At 49.0% G+C, this 18,957-nt stretch overlaps 1 protein-coding gene across 1 annotated transcript; it reads right to left on the bottom strand.

Annotated features, from left to right (window-relative positions):
* Positions 1 to 9,690: 9,690 nt before the first annotated feature.
* On the bottom strand, positions 9,691 to 16,897 carry LOC306800558 (lymphocyte antigen 6E). The gene is made up of 3 exons (XM_079302794.1): positions 16,782 to 16,897; positions 12,244 to 12,363; positions 9,691 to 10,447 (listed from the first exon to the last, which is right to left on the bottom strand). Exons 1-3 carry the CDS (start codon positions 16,831 to 16,833, stop codon positions 10,239 to 10,241), a joined length of 381 nt encoding a protein of 126 aa, XP_079158920.1. The 5' UTR covers positions 16,834 to 16,897; the 3' UTR covers positions 9,691 to 10,238.
* Positions 16,898 to 18,957: the final 2,060 nt, after the last annotated feature.

Raw genomic sequence — 18,957 nt, 5'->3', positions numbered from 1 at the left:
CAGGGGTCAGGGATGAAAGGCACTGAGGGAAGCAGCAAGGATGGGTGACTCTGAGCACTGAACTGCTGCTGGGAAGATGCCAGGGATTAAATCACCCTGAATTTCATCTCTGGGACATCACAGTCCCCACCTGTCCCTCACAGAAACCAAAATTCTCTGGAGCTGAGATTCTTGCACCAGAAAGAAAGGAATTAAACAAATATCCCTGCCCTTCTCCATCTCCCCCATTGATGAGAAATGTCTTTAAAAGTTAAAGAGAATGCTGGAGAAGCAAAGTAAAAAAATAAAGAATGCCAAGCCTGACTCTGGCCTATCCCTATGAATAATGAGCCAGGAATCCAACCCTGCAGCTCTTGTAGAGCCATTTTCACTAAGGCACCACTCATTAGCTCATTAGTCACAGCAGCCTTATTCCTCCTAATTGATTTTACTACAATCCCCTACAATGTATGGCCAGGATCCAACCTAGCTTAAAAATCATTACCTTGGCAAAGCTCTGGAGACACTTCACCCCTCTCCCAAGCCTTTGGAGTGGGTAAAGCTCAGGTGATTTCCATAACTGAGCTTCTCAAAGTGCCCTCAGGGAAGGGATGTGTGTCCCCTCAGTGGGACAAGCCACAGGCTCAAAGGTGAGCAGAGAGTTGTGGCTTCCACACCTGGGAGCAGCTGGGTTTGGCACAGATTGGAGCTGCAGATGGATGCAGGGAGTTTGGCAGCTCTGCCCACACTGGTTTTCACCTTGGCACTGAACTGGGACAAGGAATCATGGAATGGGTTGGGTTGGAAGGGACTTTAAAGATTCATTCCAAACCCCTGCCATGGGCAGGGACATTTCCACTGTCCCAGATCCATCCAAGCCCCATCCAGCCTGGCCTTGGACACTGCCAGGGATGGGGCAGCCACAGCTGCTCTGGGAATTCCAGCTCCTCACCACCCTCACAGCCAGGAATTCCTTCCCAAATCCCATCCTGCCCTCTGGCAGTGGGAAGCCATTCCCTGTGTCCTGTCCCTCCATCCCTTGTCCCCAGTCCCTCTCCAGCTCTCCTGGATCCCCCTGAGGCCCTGGAAGGAGCTCTGAACTCTCCCTGGATCATTCCGGCTGGACATTCCCAGCTCTCCCAGCCTGGCTCCATTCCTTGGAGCATCTCCATGGCCCCTTGGAATTCCTCCAGCAGCTTCACATCCTTGTGTTGATGATCCCAGAGCTGATAGAGAGCTCCAGGTGGGATCTAGAGGGAGTGCAGCAGAGGGAGGGAATCCCACCCCTGCACCTGCTGGTCACATTCCCTTAGGTGGATCCCAGGGCTCTGCTGTCTCCTGGCTCCAGCAGAATGTGATTAAAGCCAGACCCAGGGCAGACAGGTCAGACCACCCCACAAAGGTTCCTGAACTCTGCTGCTCATCCCAGATTCCCACCAGACCTCATTGTGTCCCCCTCTGTGCCCCAGCCCTGTGCTGTGAGCTGCACCTGGGGCTCAGAGATGCTTTGGATGTTCCCCAGGAACAAGATGATTTATTTTTATAAGGACTCCTGTTCCCTCCACGTAATCATTCACCTGCCTGTTTGTTTATTTTTTTTTCCTAACCTGTTTTTCTCCCTCTCTGAATTCCATGCAGGCATCTCTTATCTCCAGGTTATAATTTAGATTAACCTCTGTGCAGCTCTTAACTCTTTCCAGGTGAGACCTTCACATCCATTATTTCCCTGGCCAGTGGCCAGCACATGGATACAGCAATACCGTGGGGGAATCCCAGAGGAGTTAATAATTCCTAAAGTGTGCTTGTGATGTGCATGGAAAGGATTGATCATATATTTATAACTAGTGGGAATTTTAATTCCTTCCCTATCAACTCTTTTCTCTCTCCCTTTTGTTCTTTTTGCTTCTGAGAAATTCTCCCTTCCCATCAACTCTGACTGAGGCAGCAATCACTTACTTGGAAATTATTTGCTCCATCCAACCTTTCCAAGGCATTGTTAATGATGCAGGAATGTAAATCACTTGCTCAGTGTAGCTGTCACCTGCCTTAATTATCCCCTGCCTTCATTCCAGATTTAATCCAAGGAATAGGAGATACTGTCCTACCTGAGTCACTTCTCACTGACCCAGAAGGGAAGAACAAGGACAACATGTGTAAAACACCAAATAACCAGCTGAAAAGTACCAGCTTTGCCTCCAGGGGCTTTTCATCTCCCTCTAATCCTGCAGAGCTTGGCACTGGAGCTGGAAATATCCATGTTCTTACTGCTGGGAGCTGCCCAAACCAGTATAAAACTTGAATGAAAATTCCACTGCCCAGGTGAGAGGCTCAGTGTGCCCTGCACCAAAAAACTGCCCAGGTATGGCCTGCAGATGCCTGAGGATTCCAGGAACATGTTTCTGATCTCAAAACTTGGGGCTCCCAGAGCATTTCTACATGGGAAAGGTGAGGAAAACAACAGCTCACCTAGAAGGAAAGGCTGAATTGGGATTTTCCTGCTTGGAGAAGAGAAGGCTCTGACCTTAGAGCTTTTCCAGTGGCTAAAGGGGCTCCAGGAGAGCTGGAGAGGGCCTGGAGTGGCAGGATAAGAGAGAATGGCTTCACAATAAAAGTGAGGAATGTGAGGTTTGTTCCAGATGTCTGGAAAACAACTTATCTACTCCCACCTGATCAGATACCCACAACAGCATCACCTGTCCTGATCTGCCCCCTCTCCCTGCCCAAGCAGAGCCCAGCCACAGCAGAACTCAGCTCTCTGAGCTGTGCCACCATGTCCCTGTGATCCCAACATCTCATGTGGCTTGGAGCTGAGATTTTACCCAGAGCAACACGAGGAGTTAGGAGGCAGATGGATTTTTTCAGCCTGGAAAACAGGCAGGGAAGGGAGGGCTCAGGGGGCCCCACAGCATCTGCCATGGAAAAGGGGTCAAAGAGAGCTCGGGGATGGATTTATTCCTCATCCACAGGTTCCAGGTGAAGCCCTTTCTCCATCATGTCCCTTAGGAGAAGGGGTTTGTGGTCCTGGAATGGCAACTCTCCCATCCCAGTCCATGCCAAGGGAATGCACTGGCAGAACTGGGACCTGCAGCTGCCACCTCCTGACAGGAGGAGAAAATGCAAATCCTTCCTCCCAGCCCATTTCCCAAGGAAGGAGGGACTTCTCAGGATAATTTTGCCATTTTTCAATTTTTGCTGCTCCCAAAATTCGTGGTTTGTAGTCACTAAGTTCCAACCAGCTTGAGGATGAGAAACCTCAAGGCAAAAATAAAATAAGGAGAGAAATTCAGTTTATCTAAATTGCCTTGAACAACCCAGGAGTGAATTCCAGCTCCACCTCCTTATAAAAAACCTGAGTGGTCACATACAATGTGCCACCATCTTTATCTACTGAGTGAACTTAACTTGAATTTTTTTTTTTTTTTTTCTTTCATATTTCACAGTTTGGCACTAAATGGGTTCTGCTGCTCCTGGACCCAGCAGGTTTTACTAGTCTGAGCTCAGGTGCAAAATTCATCCTCTGGAGCAGCAATGGGTGAGAGAATCTGAGCAATGAGAGATGAAACCTGAGCCAGGGGCACTTGGCACCTGTGGAAAGCACCTGGTTTAGCTCTGGGTGACAGAATGTGACAAGAATCCGTGTGAAATTCAACCCTCCCTGTGGCTGGTGTTAATTGGAGTGGAGCAGGGAGCTACTCGCACCTCTGCCCCCATGAGTTTGGTGCTGTTTGTTATATTTCTGCTCAGCTTTAACTCCCATGCCAAGAACAAATTATTAAAGTCAGCTCAGGTGGCCAAGTGCTCCCTGTACCCCAGGAAAGGTCAGACCACAGAGACCCAGGCACGTTGTGAAACCTCCTTTTTTTGGGAGGTGATAAGCAGGAAGGTGTAATGGGTTAGCTGCACCACTTAATTTGTGGCTTGTCAGAGTCAGGATTAAAAACACCAAGGAAATTAATTTCTTGTGTTCAGGCTATTAAATTTTATCTAAAGCACAGAGAGTTAAAAGTAAGCAAAATGGAGGTGAATCTAGCTGGTTACAAGATATTTTAAACAGTCCAATAAAGAACTAACACCTGTATTGTTTATATTTTTGGCTCAATAACCAAACTCCTGTGACTCTCCGTGCAGCACTAACTGTCCAAGCTGCAGTCATGAAGAAGAAAGAAGACAGAAAAAGACAACACCCAAAATCCTCCATCTTATCCCATGCCTATCACTATATTCCAAAAACCCCAAATTCCAAACCCTTCACCCTGTGAAATCACTTCTATTCTAACTACACACCAGTGATTCCAACTCCATGACTCAAATTTGGAAATTTCTCCAAGGTCTCAGGTCAAAAGCAGTGTTCTCCTAGGGGTGAGTGTCAGAAAGCAGAAAAAACTCAAAACTCCCTCCCAGGTTTCTGGGATCCCACAGGAATGTTGGAACATGTTCCTCCCCACCTTCCCACGCTCCTGCAGCCTCAAAATCCCATTCCCCCCTTGCCCCTGTGACCTCTGAAAATCCATGGAATAGGGAGAAAAGGAAGCAGGAGGAAAGTGAGTGGAGAGGGTCAGCACTGGCAGGAAGATGGAGCTCTTGATTAATTTTTTTTTTTGTCTTCTTTTAGCACCACTCCAATTCTAAATTCCAAACTCCCTTCCTACACACCTTTCTTGACATCTCCATGTCAAAACTCCCAAATGAATCAGATTTTTACAGACTCCTCTTCAGTTCCAGAGCTTTTTCCTCCTCCAAAACCTGTTTTTGATAGAGAGGAGCCCTGTCCAGGGGCAAAGGGTAGGATACAACCCTCTACTCTGCCCTCATGAGATCCCATCAGGAATGCTGTATCCAGGTCTGGAATTATAAGCACATGGATGGCAGGAATTCTAGAGGAGATCTTGGGAATGCTCCAAGGGCTGGAGCCAGGCTGGGAGAGCTGGGATTGTCCAGCCTGGAGAAGAAAAGGATCCAGAGAGAGCTCAGAGCCACTTCCAGTGCCTAAAGGGGCTCCAGGAGAGCTGGAGAGGGTTTTGGGACAAGGGATGGAGGGACAGGACACAGGGAATGGCTTTAAACTGCCACAGGGCAGGGAGAGATGGGATATTGGGAAGGAATTCTCTCCTATGAAGATGGTGAAGCACAGGCTTCCCATCCCTGGAAGTGTCCAAGACCAGGTTGGATGGGGCTTGGAGCACCCTGGGATAGTGGAAGGGAGTTGCAATGAGATTATCTTGGAGATCCTTTCCAACTCAGACCATCCCAGGATCCTGTGATGGGAAGGTTGGAATTCTCCCACCTCAGCCCCATTTGGTGTCTCCCATCCTGGGATGATCAGGACAACCTTGGGATGCCAGTGAGGAACATCTGGAGAGCAAACAGGAGATGTGGCACCATTTCCCTCAGCTTCCCAAAGAGCTGAAACGTGGAAAACCCATCCTGGGGCTGTGCAGAGACAGGCAGATCCTCAGGGAACAGCAGGAGCTGAGAATGGGTGACAATAAACATGAGGAATATGGGAATGCCAGGCAGGAGGGATGTGCAGGTTTCTTCTGTGACCCTCTGGCTGTGCAGTGTCCCCCCAGCCCCCAAAATATTCCCTGTCACCACTGGAGCCCTCCCATCCCAAAAACCACTTGCAAACCAGGCTGCACAACACGTGTTGCAGTGAAAATGCAATTATTCTCCAGAATTACCCAGAGAAAAGGAATGAAACTCCTAAACCCATTGCTGTTATTTCACATTTCCCAGGGAATATAACCCCACGGGATCCAACAAAAATTAGAATGATGCTTTGCAGAGCTGAATTTGGGAGGGGGGGAATCTCCAGAGCACCCAGCCCTGTGTCTGTGTGTCTGTGTGTCTGTGTGTCCCTGTGTCTGTGTGTCCCTGGGAGTGCAGAAAGAGGAGCAGCTGCCCAGGGACACCCCCACAGGGCCCTTTGTGTGCCCAAAATAGCCACCCTCTCCCCCAAGGCTCCAAGGCCAAATCCCATCTCCATTCCCAGCAGGGTCATAGGCAAGTCAAGGATATTTATGAGCTGTGGAAGGCAAAGACAATCCCTTTATTCATCCCCAGAAAAAGATTCCAATGGCCTTGAGTTGAAATGGAGCCATTTAACCCTCCTTTAGTCCCTAAATTTGGTCTGTCCTTTTATCCACAGCCCTGAGCTTGGAATACAATCCAGGCACACAAAACAAGAGTTAATGTCTGCAGAACCACCCAAAAATCTCCTTCCAAGTGTATTTTTTTTTTATTAATTCCATGTATGTTTTATTAGAGTATAAGAAACAAGGTGGAACATACACTTCACTTATACTTAGGTTAATATATTTAAAGGGATGGATGCTTCTTTATCCTGCTTATCCTGTTACAATAAAGATAATACACAGTTACAAATCTCACAGATAGGGATTAGTAAAATCAACATTTCAGGGAAACCACCTCAGATCATCCAACAAAGCTGAAATAAAACGTGCCAATATTTTTTTTTTTTTTTTATCCTGCAACATTTTACTGGCTTCATATATTTTCATTTGATGAAACAGGAGGATTAGAGCTGGGAAAAAAGTGTTCCCATGGAAAATGTTGGATTTGGGAAGCCTCTTAAGCCTTTTATTTCTCAATTTCCAGTGCAAATCAGAGCAAAGCTGGATGAATTAAAACCTTCAATCTGTCTCTGCTGCTGCTGATTCTTTACTTTGGGTGCAATTATTTGGTTTGAGGCAGCTCATCCACCTCGATTTTGGAGATTTGGATTTCTGAGCTCCTCCACCAAGTCTGGCAAAATCCAGTAGGTGGCAGGACCAACCCAGGGCTTTGCTTCCCTGGCACCATGGGCACTCCCAAAATGCAAAACTGGGTGTTTCTGCTCCCATTCCTGTTCCAAAGCCTCAAAGAGGGGTGAGATAATTCCTTCAGGATCAAGGATCCAGAGCCACCTTCATCCCAAACAGCTGAGACCAACCAGAGCAAGGGATCTGAACCTCCAGGCATCCAGATGTGCTCCACATCTGCTTTTCCCAGTCATTTATCTCATCCCATGGGCTCACCCCCACCAGAGCTTCCCACAGGGGTGGTGGGACCAAATCCTCCTTTTTTCCTGTGCCTGGGAGACAAATCTCTTCCAAAAAAAAACCCCAACTTGAGCAAATCAATCCTTGGAGTAATAATTAAAACAACTGATCAGCTGTTCTGTTGGAGCAAGAAAGTCACATCAGGTTTGTGGTTTCCAAAATAAATGTTGCCCTTAAAAAAGACAAATATTCTTAAAACCAGCTGGAAGAACTGTGTTCATTTTGAAGTCCTTCTCTTGGGCAAACAGCAAACCCCCAGATCCTGGGTGGGAAGAACTGATGCCACAAATGGATTTTGAGCATTTTTAGACAATCCACAAAAATTGGAGCCCTTGGTGGGGGGATGGAAGCACCGAAACCATTTTCTGAGGAGCACACTCCAAAGTGGGCAGGTATTTCACTTCAGCTCTGAAGTTCCAGTAAAAACTCTTCCAGGATATTTTATGCTTCTAGGGAGCCAAACCTCCTCTCCCCTCATCACCTCTTGTCTTGTCAGAACAAGTGAATATCTGATTTTTCCTGCTCAGATTTTGATCTCTTCATTCCACAGAAACACATCCAAAGCACTTCAGGGCTGTCCCACCACAGCCCCTCAAATTCCAAATCCAGCATTTGGTTTAACAACCCACCAGTCTGAACACTTCATAAATCCCTACTTATTGTCTTATTATTAATGGTTTTAATTACTCCACCTGCCCATTTTTAGGTGTGGGCTTTACAACAAACAAGGTTCTCACCAGATTTGTCATTCTGGGGATTTGGGGGCAAAAAATAAACCTAGAATAGGAGCAGGAATAGTAGAGAGTGGATGAGAAAGTGTTTGGGATTCAACTGTGACAAGCTGTCACCCCCCTCCCTCTCTCAAATACACATGGATCTATCCAAGAGATCTCTGCCAGGAAAGGAAATACTGAAAATATCCCTTTTTCCATATTCTAGATTAGAGTACAGGGGAAGGAAGAGACAAAAAGAGACAGAGGAAGGAAAACCAATCTCCATGGTAAATTTATCCAGCCAACCCTCAGCTCAGTCCCCTGGCAATTCCATGAATATAATAATTTGGTATTTCTTGGGATAAGCAGCCTCTGGCTGCTCCCCCTGTGAGCCTTTGCTCCCTGGCACAGGCCAAGAAACCCCAATAAAGGAGGGAGATGGTGCTTGGAGGAGACAAGCAGATCTTCAGCCCATGGGGCTGTCCAGTGTGATCCTCATAAAAGCATGGAAGGACATCAGGAGCTTTGAAATTCAGCTCTTTGTTAAAGGTAACCAAGTCTCAAACCAACCCCAAAACCTTTTTTTTAGATGGCCAGAAAAGACAGAGCCCCCTAAATTCAATGTAGAGTGCTCTGGGTGCCAGCTCACTGTCACAGCAAGTGCTGAGGGATAAATGAACCCAAAAAACAAAGTTTGGAACCCTTTTGGGAGGAAGGCTGAGGCACAGGGAAGCTGGGGAATGTTCATCTCAGTTTGAGGAGTTTTTCCCCAATTTTCCCTGTGCTCCAGGTGCATAGCAGAGGTTTGTGGGGCACTTGAGGCCCCAAGGTCCCAGGAGGATGCATTAACCAAAGGACCAACACAAGTGATGCATTCTTCCCAAATTAACCACTAAATTGCAGATCACATCCCACTGACCCATCCCTCCTGCTGGAAAAGCTGTCATTAACATCTGTGTCACTTTAATTAAAAGAGAGGGAGAAGGGAGGGGGGGAAAGCCATAAAACCACTTTTGTTACCAATATTTGTACAACTGTATCCACCTTCCATTTATCACTCCTTGAAGAGGGGACAGAGGTGGAACTTGAAGGTTTGTGGAGTTTTTGTTTGAGTTTTGACACAGAATAGAAGCAAGCAGGTACAAGGCTAAAATATGACAACACCTGGGTTTTGCTGCCAGAAATAGAAAAAAAAAATACAGTGCACTTCTGATCAATCAGTGGAAGTGACAAAAAGCTTGAAGTTGGAATTTTAAGGCTGAATTCTGGCTTGGTTTGTGTCGAGCAGGTCCACAGGCAAGCAGAGTAGGCAGATGACACAGAGGGCAGGAGGACACATCTCCCATGGGACAGCTGAGAACTTCCAGCCAAAACCTTGTCAGAACAGCTGGGAAGATCCTGGGAGCTGAGGGACAGCAGATGTGGAAGGTTGGGTGGTGGAGTCACCTCCAGCAGTCCATGGGCACCATCAGGCATTGAAGGTTGGACCTAAAGATCTGGGTGTTGACATCTTCTCCTCTGACTTCACCAAAATTTCAGACCTCTTGCCCACAGTCATTCAGGTATGGCCGTTGTGGTGGTCACCATGACAAGTCCAAAGTGGGGAAACTGAGGCACCAAGTCTTAGTAAAATGCAGATTCACTTCAGAGTCCTGCTGCTGTGGGTAATTGCTCCATTAGAGTTGACTCAGACCACAAAACCTGGCATTGAGCACTAAAATGCACCTGGAAATGTCATTCCCAAGCTGGCCCAGAGGTTTTTATCAGGAAGGACAGCAACAGGGAGGAGATGGATTTGCTGCTCACAGCTGGAAAGGATGTGAAGCACCCAAAAGCTGCTCAAGAAGGTGAGGCACCCTCGTGCTGGGTACAATATTGGGATTTTCCATAAAAGAGCTCCTAATCCCTGGAGCAAGGAAACACACACACGTCCCACCTCAGGTAACAATAGGAGCAAGTTTATTCAGGTCTGGCACTTACAGAACTTGGAAGGACAAGGTACATGGCATTGTTTTTCCAGAAAAGTCAGCCCAGGATCAGAAGAAAGGAGACTATTTTATAAAAAGAGACTGCAGCTGTGAGGGGCCGGGAAGGTGTCTCCCTTTGGATCCTGCATTCCCACTGCCTGTGCCACCCACGTGCTGGAGCAGACCTGGTGGTGCTCGGGGTGCATCTGTTCTCAGAGAGTCCCAGCCTGGTTTAACCAACCTTAGAAACGAGGGGGGAGGTGGGAGGGGTTTGTTATTAGGTAGAAAAAGCAGAAAACCCTTCCAAAACCATCCACCTTGGCCAAGGAGGAGCGAGAGTGCAACGGGAGGCGTCCACAGGAGAAGGAGGAGGAGGAGGAGAACAGCTCAGCCAAAACCACCCAGATCTCCAACGCTTGGAAGAGCAAAAAAAGTCTGGGAAACAATCACCTTGGAAGCCTGCTGAGAAACAGAGGATCTCCTTGCTAAGGAGAGCCGTGGGAGGCCAGGCAGCCCCATCACTGGCGAGCCTGGAGCACGTAGAGGAGGCTGAGGAGGATGCCCAGAGCCAGGAGGGTGGAGCTGGCCCGGGCGCTGCTGGAGCCGCTGATGTTGCACAGGAAGGAGTCGCAGCAATAAACGGAGGCGGCCGCGATGCCCAGGTTGATGCCGGCGCTGGGGCAGATTGGAGAGCAGCCCTTGGAGATGGACTGCCCGGATTTGCCACCTGCATTTGGGGTGGGGGGAAGAGGAGGGAGAAGAGGAAGGTTTAGAATGGGTTTTTTTGGGGTTTCTGATCACGTGTGTTGGGTTGATGTGGCCAGAAATGTGTTTTGTATCACTGTTGAAGGTGGGTGGGGCAGTGATTCCTGATCTCCATGGCATATACCATCTGCTAATGGGCCATCTTTAACACAAGGTGAGGCAATCATCTTTTATCTCTATCTCTATCTTTTCCACAACCCATCCTCCCTCCAGGAGATATCTCCTGTTAATGGCCCATTGAGTCCCACTGCATGACTGATAAAATTACATCATCCCACTGGGAGATGCTCCAGTCCCAGGGGAGGAGCCAAGCCTTTCCTACCCAGATAAAAACTGAGATTTTGGACAGCAAGTTATCCATCTTTCCACTGGATTCCAGAGGAACACTGGACCTTTCCACATCATCTCCTCTTCAGAGGAAAACTGCACCTTCTACAGGAGCACTGCTCCAGCTGAACCACATCTGCCACTGCAGGAGGATGCAGCCACCATTGAATGGGACTGCTGCCAACACCCTGACTGACTGACAGGGTGTCAGGTTTTATTCTGACTCTGTCAAGGTTGAAATTGATCTTTTGTAATACTGTATTTCTATTTTAATTTTCCTAGTAAAGAACTGTTATTCCTAATTTCCTTATCTTTGCCTGAGAGCCCCTTAATTTCAAAATTATAATAATAATTTGGAAGAAGGTGATTTACATTCTCCATTACAAAGAGAAGCTTCTGGTTTTATTAGCAGACACCTGTCCTTCTAACCAGGACACCACCTGCTCTGCAAAGGAATTACAGCACTGGCTGGCACGGGGAGGATGAAGTGCTCTGGAAAGGATGGAGTGGTTCTTGGAGACAGGAATCCCAGCCAGCCCATCTTATCAAGAATCACCCATGATAAGCTTCCACAAACACCCCAGAGACCACACAACACCCCAGGGATGCCCCTTTGGATCAGCCAGTGCTCAGCCACAACAGCTCCAGTGAGGAATCCCAAAAATCCCTCTTGAGCTCCACTCTGGGGCTCCTCAATGGAGACACTTGGGAGCCAAGGCTGCACTTCCAGAGAGGCACAGCCCATGTTAAGAAGCAGAAAAGAGGAAAACATTTGCACTGGGCTACAAAGGCAAGTTTATAAAAGCTCCCAGTCTCTGTTTGTGAGCATCTGACCCACCCACGCTGCAGAGTCAGGCATGAAATTCCCCCTCCTCCTGCCAGGGAGAGCCAGGATGGGCTCTGGTTCCTGCAAAGGCACCAGGAGATCTGCCAGAGCAGCAGCTGGGAAGGACAGAACCCCCCCAAATCTCTCCAAGCACTTAGGAAGGAAAGCCACAACCCTCCCTTTCCGCCTCGTCCACGCAAAGCGAAGCAAAGGCAGGACTCAGGGATGAAGAACCCAAACACCAGGCAAAAAATCAGCAGGAACAGCAACCCTGGAGCTTCCTACACAGGGAGCCTGCAGCATCCTCCACACTTTCACTTATTCATCACAAGCTCCCAGCCCCCAGCTGAAATTCCCCCCGGAGTGGCACGTGGGCTTTAACGTGACTCCTGCCGGCAGCGCGTCCCTCCCGAGCATTCCCGTGGGATGGTCCAACTTCAGTTGCTAAGCAGAACTTCCCCTTTTTATTTTTCCTTTTTTTTTTTTTTTTTTTTTTTTTTTTTTGTGTTTAATCCCCCCCCCTCCCAGCCAGAAGAAGGCAAAAAGCCTCTCTGCAGCTCAGCAAGTGAGCCAGGAGAGGGGCAGGAGGTGCTGCCAGCACTCACCGAGTCCCACGCCGACGTACGTGGTCACGCAGTGGTTTTCATTCTCTCCACACTTGACAGGAGTCAGGCAGGCCCAGTTGGAGGAGGCATCCGAGCAGGAAAAGCAGACGAGTGTGTGGGCTGCAGGAGAAAGGCACAGCTCATTTAGGAGCTGCTGGGAAGATGTCCTCACTTGGAGGTCCCCAGCTCTGCCCCACAGCCACGTTTTCTGTTTCAGTTTTATCAACCTGAAATAGGGGATTATTTTTTAGCCCCTCCAAAAAAAATTGGACAAGGAAAGGGTTCAAGCTTCAGGGAGGCATTTGAAGTTCTTATCAGCTCTACAGCCACAGCCTGGCACTTTCTGTCACCCCCTGTTTGCACCAGGAATGTGTTTGAGCTACAGCTGCCAACTTGAAACCAAACTCCAGAGGTGAATTTTTGAGATTTGGGCTGGTTCAACTCAGCCAACACGGACATGGTGACCCTGGAACTGGATGATCTCTATCTCCCTTCCAAGTGAAACCATTCTGATTTTATGATTCTGTGACACTGATGGGAAATGCTGCAGGTGTGACCACGGGTTCAAACTTTCCATGACCCAGCTTTGGGCACCAAGATCAGGACATGCTTGAGCTGGAGCACATGGTGGAAATGATTTTTCAGCTGCAGAAAGCTCAAGACCTGCAAGACCAGTCTTGATATAATATAATTTTAGAAATTACAGAATTAATCATTTCAGGAAAAGGCCTCTAAGATTTTTGAATCCATCAACCCAGCACTGCCAAATTCAACACTAAACCAAACCTTTAGGGAACACAGCTGCACAATTTTTTGAACACTTCCAGGGACAGTGATTCCACCACTGCTCCAAAATTTGACCAGTGAAGAAATTTTTCCTCATATCCAAACTAAACCTTCCCTGAAGCAACCTGAGGCTGTTGATGGCTTATCCTACAGCAGCAGGATGGACTATCTGGCTCCCAGCCCTCATCCCTCACAAAAAGGAATTTTTGGAAAACAGCATTTGGGGTGGGAAGTGCTTGTGCAGACAGCCTGGACCAGAGACTCAGCAGGGCCATGGGCACTTTGATTTTTGAATTTCACATACAAGAGCATCACATCCACGCTGCAGTTGTTGACCTACATATGCAGACAGATCTGTTCCCAATGATCCATGGAATCAGGATTTTGGAGCTCCCAGGCAGTCCTTCCACAAGGCACCACCTTTTCCTTCCTGTATTTATTTTATATAAATCAGAGTGATTCAGGGTGAGAAGTGCAAGGCAGCCCCACTCCCACCTCCTTCAGCTCCACCACAAATGGATTATCAAAGAATCATGGAATGGTTTGGGTTGGAAAGGAGCTTCAGGATCAGTCAGTTCCAGCCCCCTGCCATGGACAGGGACACATTCCACCATCCCAGGCTGCTCCAAGCCCCATCCAACCTGGCCTTGGACACAACCAGGGATGGGGCAGCCACAGCTTCTCTGGGAAACCTCTGCCAGGGTCTCACTACTCTCACAGAGAATTTCTTCCCAATATCCAACCTAAACCTACTCTCTTTCAGTTTGAACCATTCCTGCTTGTGCTATCCCTCTCCAGCTTTCTTGCAGACCCCCTTGGAATATTTTCCTAAGGAAGTGAAGCCCTGGGAGAGCTCCCTGAGGCTCAGCAGTTCCTGATGTGGATATTTTGAAGAATTATTATTTGGATAAATATTGCTCAGCATCTATCCCACTCTGCCACAGCACTGCACTACATCTCAAGGTTCTTCTCATTCCTGTTTCTCTCAGGAAAATAAAAGGTTTCTATAAGAAAAATGAGAAAAAAAAATAACAATTGCTCTCAGATGAATGACTTTTGAGCAGCCACAGCTGAGGAGGGGAAAGAAAACAAAATACAATCTCAGAGAAACAGATTAAAGTGGGTTAGTGGGAGATGCTGAATGTCACAGCAGAGCAGCCAAATCTCTGCTTTGGAGTGGAAGCCAAGACCACAACCCCCCAAGCAAGAATTTCCTGGAGTGGCTCATGCATCCTGCAAGGATCCCCACAACAATCCTGGGTTACCTGAGCACAGCACAACCCACAGCTCTGGGATTACAGGGCTGGGAGCAGCTGAGTCAAAACCTCCAGGAGAGATGAGATTCCTCAGTGGATCCTTTAGGAGAGGGGGAGGAGGAGGGGACCAGCCCCTGAGTCACTGATGGGTTTGGTGATGTGGGACCTCCCCAGCTCTGCTCCCAGGTGACCTGTCCCAAACTCTTCACCTCAGAACCTCCCCAAGGGGCAAACTGAGTCATGCCAGGAATCTTCAGCAATCAGGAATGAAGTGGATTACAGGCTTCCTGTGAGCATCCTGGCAGGACAGATGTCCCCATATGTATTTGCTCACTGCACTGAAGGCTGGAGTGGTGCAATGCTGTTCATTAAAGGCTCCAGGAACAAACACACCAGAAATCTTTGGGCATGACATAAAAGTGCTGTTGGGCATGAAATTCTCTGCCACGTGACTCAATCCCTGCTCCTGCCACTGCATGTCCTACCTATCCCCACGCTTTTCATTGTCACACCTACCCATTACCCCTTGTCTTAACAGAGAAAAAAAAAAAAAAAATCTTTCCAGGAGAGGTAGAGTTTAGGAAAGGAAATATTCAGACACTTCCTGCCCTAAAAAAAACACCCACTGCAGAATTCTGAGAGCACAAACAGGCTGAGGGGTTTAGACAAAAGGCACAAGAGGGGTGGCAGAATTAATTTCATGCAGCTGTAGACTGAGCAAAAGAGTTGGAGATCAAGGTTACAAGAAAAGGAAAAAAAAATTTTAAAAAATCCCAAGACTGAACAATGCAAAAGAGAAGCTTTGTTTTCACCAGTGGAGGAATTTATATGTTTATTTGCTTGCTGCTTGGCTTCTCAGAGGAACAAAGACCTCCCAAAAAACAGAGCAGGGCAATTGGGGGAATTCCTTCAGATAAGAGGTTGAATCATTCTTGCAAAGAGAGGGAGAAAAACGCCTTTAAAGCCCACTCTGGAGCTCGGCAGCACCAGGAAGATGCTGTTGCTTGGACAGCTTTTCCACTCAGCCCCGATGCTGCTTTTCCATTCTCTTGGGCAAAATCCTTATCAAGATCCATATGCAAAATGTTTGAGCAGGGTGTGTGAAATCCCCCCAGGACATGCTGGAAGTGTTTGGTGACAAAACCACCTGCAACAAACGCTTCTGCCAGGATAAAAACTTAACTTTTAAAGCAGAAAGGGTTGTGGGGTTTTTTTTGGGGGGGGGGGAAATGGAACCCTTCACTGCCTTGGCCTGGGCTGCCCATCCTCCCAGCTGGAACTGAGTCAAGCCAGACTCAAGGCTTTAATTTGGCTTCCCGGATCCCACTGGGAAGGGGGAATGGGAAAGGGCAGTAAAACAGCGAATTTCATCTCAGAAAACAAGCAGGGACCCCTGCTTGCTGAGCAGGGGCTGGGAGAGAGAGCTCAGAACTCTCCCCTTTGCTTTGTTTGGCCACATATGGGAACCATCCGAGGTTTTTGCACAGCCCCGAGGAGTTTTTTGGATAGCGAGGGGATGGAGTCCATGGGGAAGGAGGGGATGGAGTCCATGGGGAAGGAGGGGATGGAGCCCACGGGGAAGGAGGGGATGGAGTCCATGGGGAAAGAGGGGATGGAGTCCATGGGGAAAGAGGGGATGGAGTCCATGGGGAAGGAGCGGATGGAGCCCACGGGGAAGGAGGGGATAGAGTCCATGGGGAAGGAGGGGATAGAGTCCACGGGGAAGGAGGGGATGGAGTCCATGGGGAAGGAGGGGATGGAGTCCACGGGGAAGGAGGGGATGGAGCCCACGGGGAAGGAGGGGATGGAGCCCACGGGGAAGGAGGGGATGGAGCCCACGGGGAAGGAGGGGATAGAGTTCATGGGGAAAGAGGGGATGGAGACCATGGGGAAGGAGGGGATGGAGACCATGGGGAAGGAGGGGATGGCAGGCCCTGCGACTTGGGCAACTTGGTAGTTGAACACACAGCAGCAGGACCGGGATGAGCCCGCAGAGCTTCGTCCCTTCGGGGGCACCGCAGCACCGGGGGATGCTCGGAGGGGCAGAACCACGAGTGACTTTGCTCCATCAGCCACTGCCGGGGCTGGGCTGCCTCTCCCCGTCCACCTTCTCTCCTCTCGGCCGCATCTCAGCCCATCCCAGCCAGCGCCGTTATCCCGAAAAAAAAACCAGGGGAGCTGAGCCGGCCCTGCTCTTTGTTCGTGCTGCAAACTGGGAAAAGCTCCAGATACGCACCCGCACAGCCGGAGATGCTCACACAGGCGGGGAAGCCCCGAAGTTCCTGCTCCAGGAGGTTTTGGAGCGACATCCCCGCATCCCGCTCCGAACCGTAACGCGGCTCAGCGCCGCGCCTCCGAACCCTCGCATCCCCTCCGAACCTCCAACTTCCCCAGCGCACGCATCGCTCCCCCAGCCCCCAACTCGCTCTCCAACGCGGCGCTGCCCAGAAAAGCGACAGAGAAGCGGGGGAGCCCCCTTGCCTTTCCTTGCCTTACCTCTCTCCACGCACAGCACCGCGGCCAGCACGGCGAGCAGCAGCGCCTTCATGGTGCGGGCGATGTGGCCGGGGCGATGCGCAGGGCGGCGGGAGCAGCGCGGCGCTGGCGGCAGGGCCGGGCGCCGGGGGTGGGGAAAGGGCGGCGGCTCCGCCCCCCGGGCCGGGCCCGGCCCCCGCGCCGCGCCCCCCGCCGCCTCCCCGGCCGCGCCTGGTTTCGTTTCCCCGTTCGGGAGAACCGCGGCCGGGAAAGGGACGTTGGGAGAGCGCGTTGGGCTGGCGGCGGGTGGGTGTTTTCCCCTAGCTGTGCCTCAAGAGGTTGTTTCCAGCCCCCTTTAGAGTCCCCTCTGTTTCTTTGGGAATAAGGGGCTGATTCTATGCTGGACCCCACTCATGCAAATCCAGTCCTTCCAATTTAGGTTATTCTGGGATTCTGTGGTTCTCTGACTCCCTCTATCCACAGGACTTGCTGATTTCCTGTCTCCCCTTCCTCCTCTCACAGATCCCCTGAACACACACACTCATTCCAAATCCCCCCTGTACACACACATTCCCTGTATTCAGAACTCTGCATGGCGAATACAGAACCTGTCCCTGCTTTCAACACTCCTTCTTCATCTCTGACCCTTCTCCACTCACGACCCAAGCACATAAAGAACCAACTCCCCCATCTGTTGCCCAGAGCCTAAATTGGATTAGACACAGGATTGGGAAGCTTGAAGAGCCCAGCAGCTGGGGTGGCATGGGACAGCCTGGATGAGTCTTCAGACCGTAAATAAGTCCCCTGATCAACAAATTCAGTCGGTCCCATGGAAATAACTAAATCCTTTAGGAAACGAGCTGCGGGAGGGGCAGTGGGGGAGGGTCCCTGCGAAAGTGGCTGTCAGGAAAGCCTGGGAATGGAGGATAAGGCTGGTGAGGCAGCAGGAAACAAGCAGGCTTGACAAACTCCGTGCCACAGATGGGTTTAATTCTGCAGAGTCAGCATTTCTTGGCAAACGCATCTGTCAGGAGGAATTCCGGCTCCTGTCTTGTGGGAGGCATTTCAAAGCGCTGTGCTTGGGAAGCAAAGCCATGCCTGCGAACCCCTGCTTCCCCTTTGCTGTGCTGTGGTCAGTTCTGTTTGTCACTGCCAGGTATTCTGGCAGGAACTGACTTCTGAGCAGTTTCTGTGCTCTCATATCTTCCACTGGAACTGTCCCAGGCTGTGGTAACTTGTGAAAATGGAACTCAGACACATTTACAAAAGCCCTGCTTCATACAGGCCAAGGAAGTACATTTTGGTTGCATATTGGGAAGGAATTCTTCCCTATGAGGGTAGAGGGTGCCCAGAGAAGCTGTGGATGTCCCTGGATCCCTGGAAGTGCCCATGGCCAGATTGGATTAAGTTTGGAGTATAAAAAACAGGGTTTGCTTTCCTAGTAGATTATAACAAGTTTAATAAAAGACAGTAAGAGACAAACAATAGATCCAAAGGTTGTAACAGCAAGTGCTTGGCATTCAAGCAGGAGCACACCTGCTGTTTTGGAGACACCCTTAAATTCATCAGCCCATTGCATATTCATAGACCCATCATATATATTCAAACTTTTTGTAAACTATTTTCCATATTCCAGGAACTGTTTTACATGGTCACTCACTGAATCCTCCTTTTTAGACCGTGTGTGTTTCTTGGCTGGTGGTTTTAATTTGTTTTTCTTATCAATCCTAATTTGGGCTGTGGTCTTCAATTTCTACAGGCACTCTGTGCTGGTAACTGGTGTATCAGTAGCAGGGTGTTATCTAACCAAGCAGGCAGTTCACTTACTACAAAGACACTTTTTCAGCTTAAAGAAAACTGTTATCTTAAAAACCATTTCAACACCAAGCATGTAGTATCCACCCTAATACTTGATTATTAAAAATAATTAAATAACAATTAAATGTATAGTAATAAAAAAAAAAAAACAATACAATAATATGTACTTATAACAGGAGCAACCAAGGATAGTGGAAATTGTCCCTGCCCATGGCTGGGATGATCTTTTCCAACCCAGATTTGAGATTTTATGATCCTCCCCAAGAGATTACAAGTATCTACACTTTCCTGGGTTTCTCCCACACTTGAATTTAACATGATCAGCCCCATTGTTTTCCTGGAGCAGCCTGCCCGCTGATAAGAAGGAAGAGGGAGGATC

The sequence above is a fragment of the Erithacus rubecula genome (assembly GCF_903797595.1).
Source record: "Erithacus rubecula genome assembly, chromosome: 3".
Classification (NCBI taxonomy): Eukaryota; Metazoa; Chordata; class Aves; order Passeriformes; family Muscicapidae; genus Erithacus; species Erithacus rubecula.
Note: the sequence above shows the minus strand (reverse complement) of the source record. Positions and strands in the feature narration are given on the sequence as shown.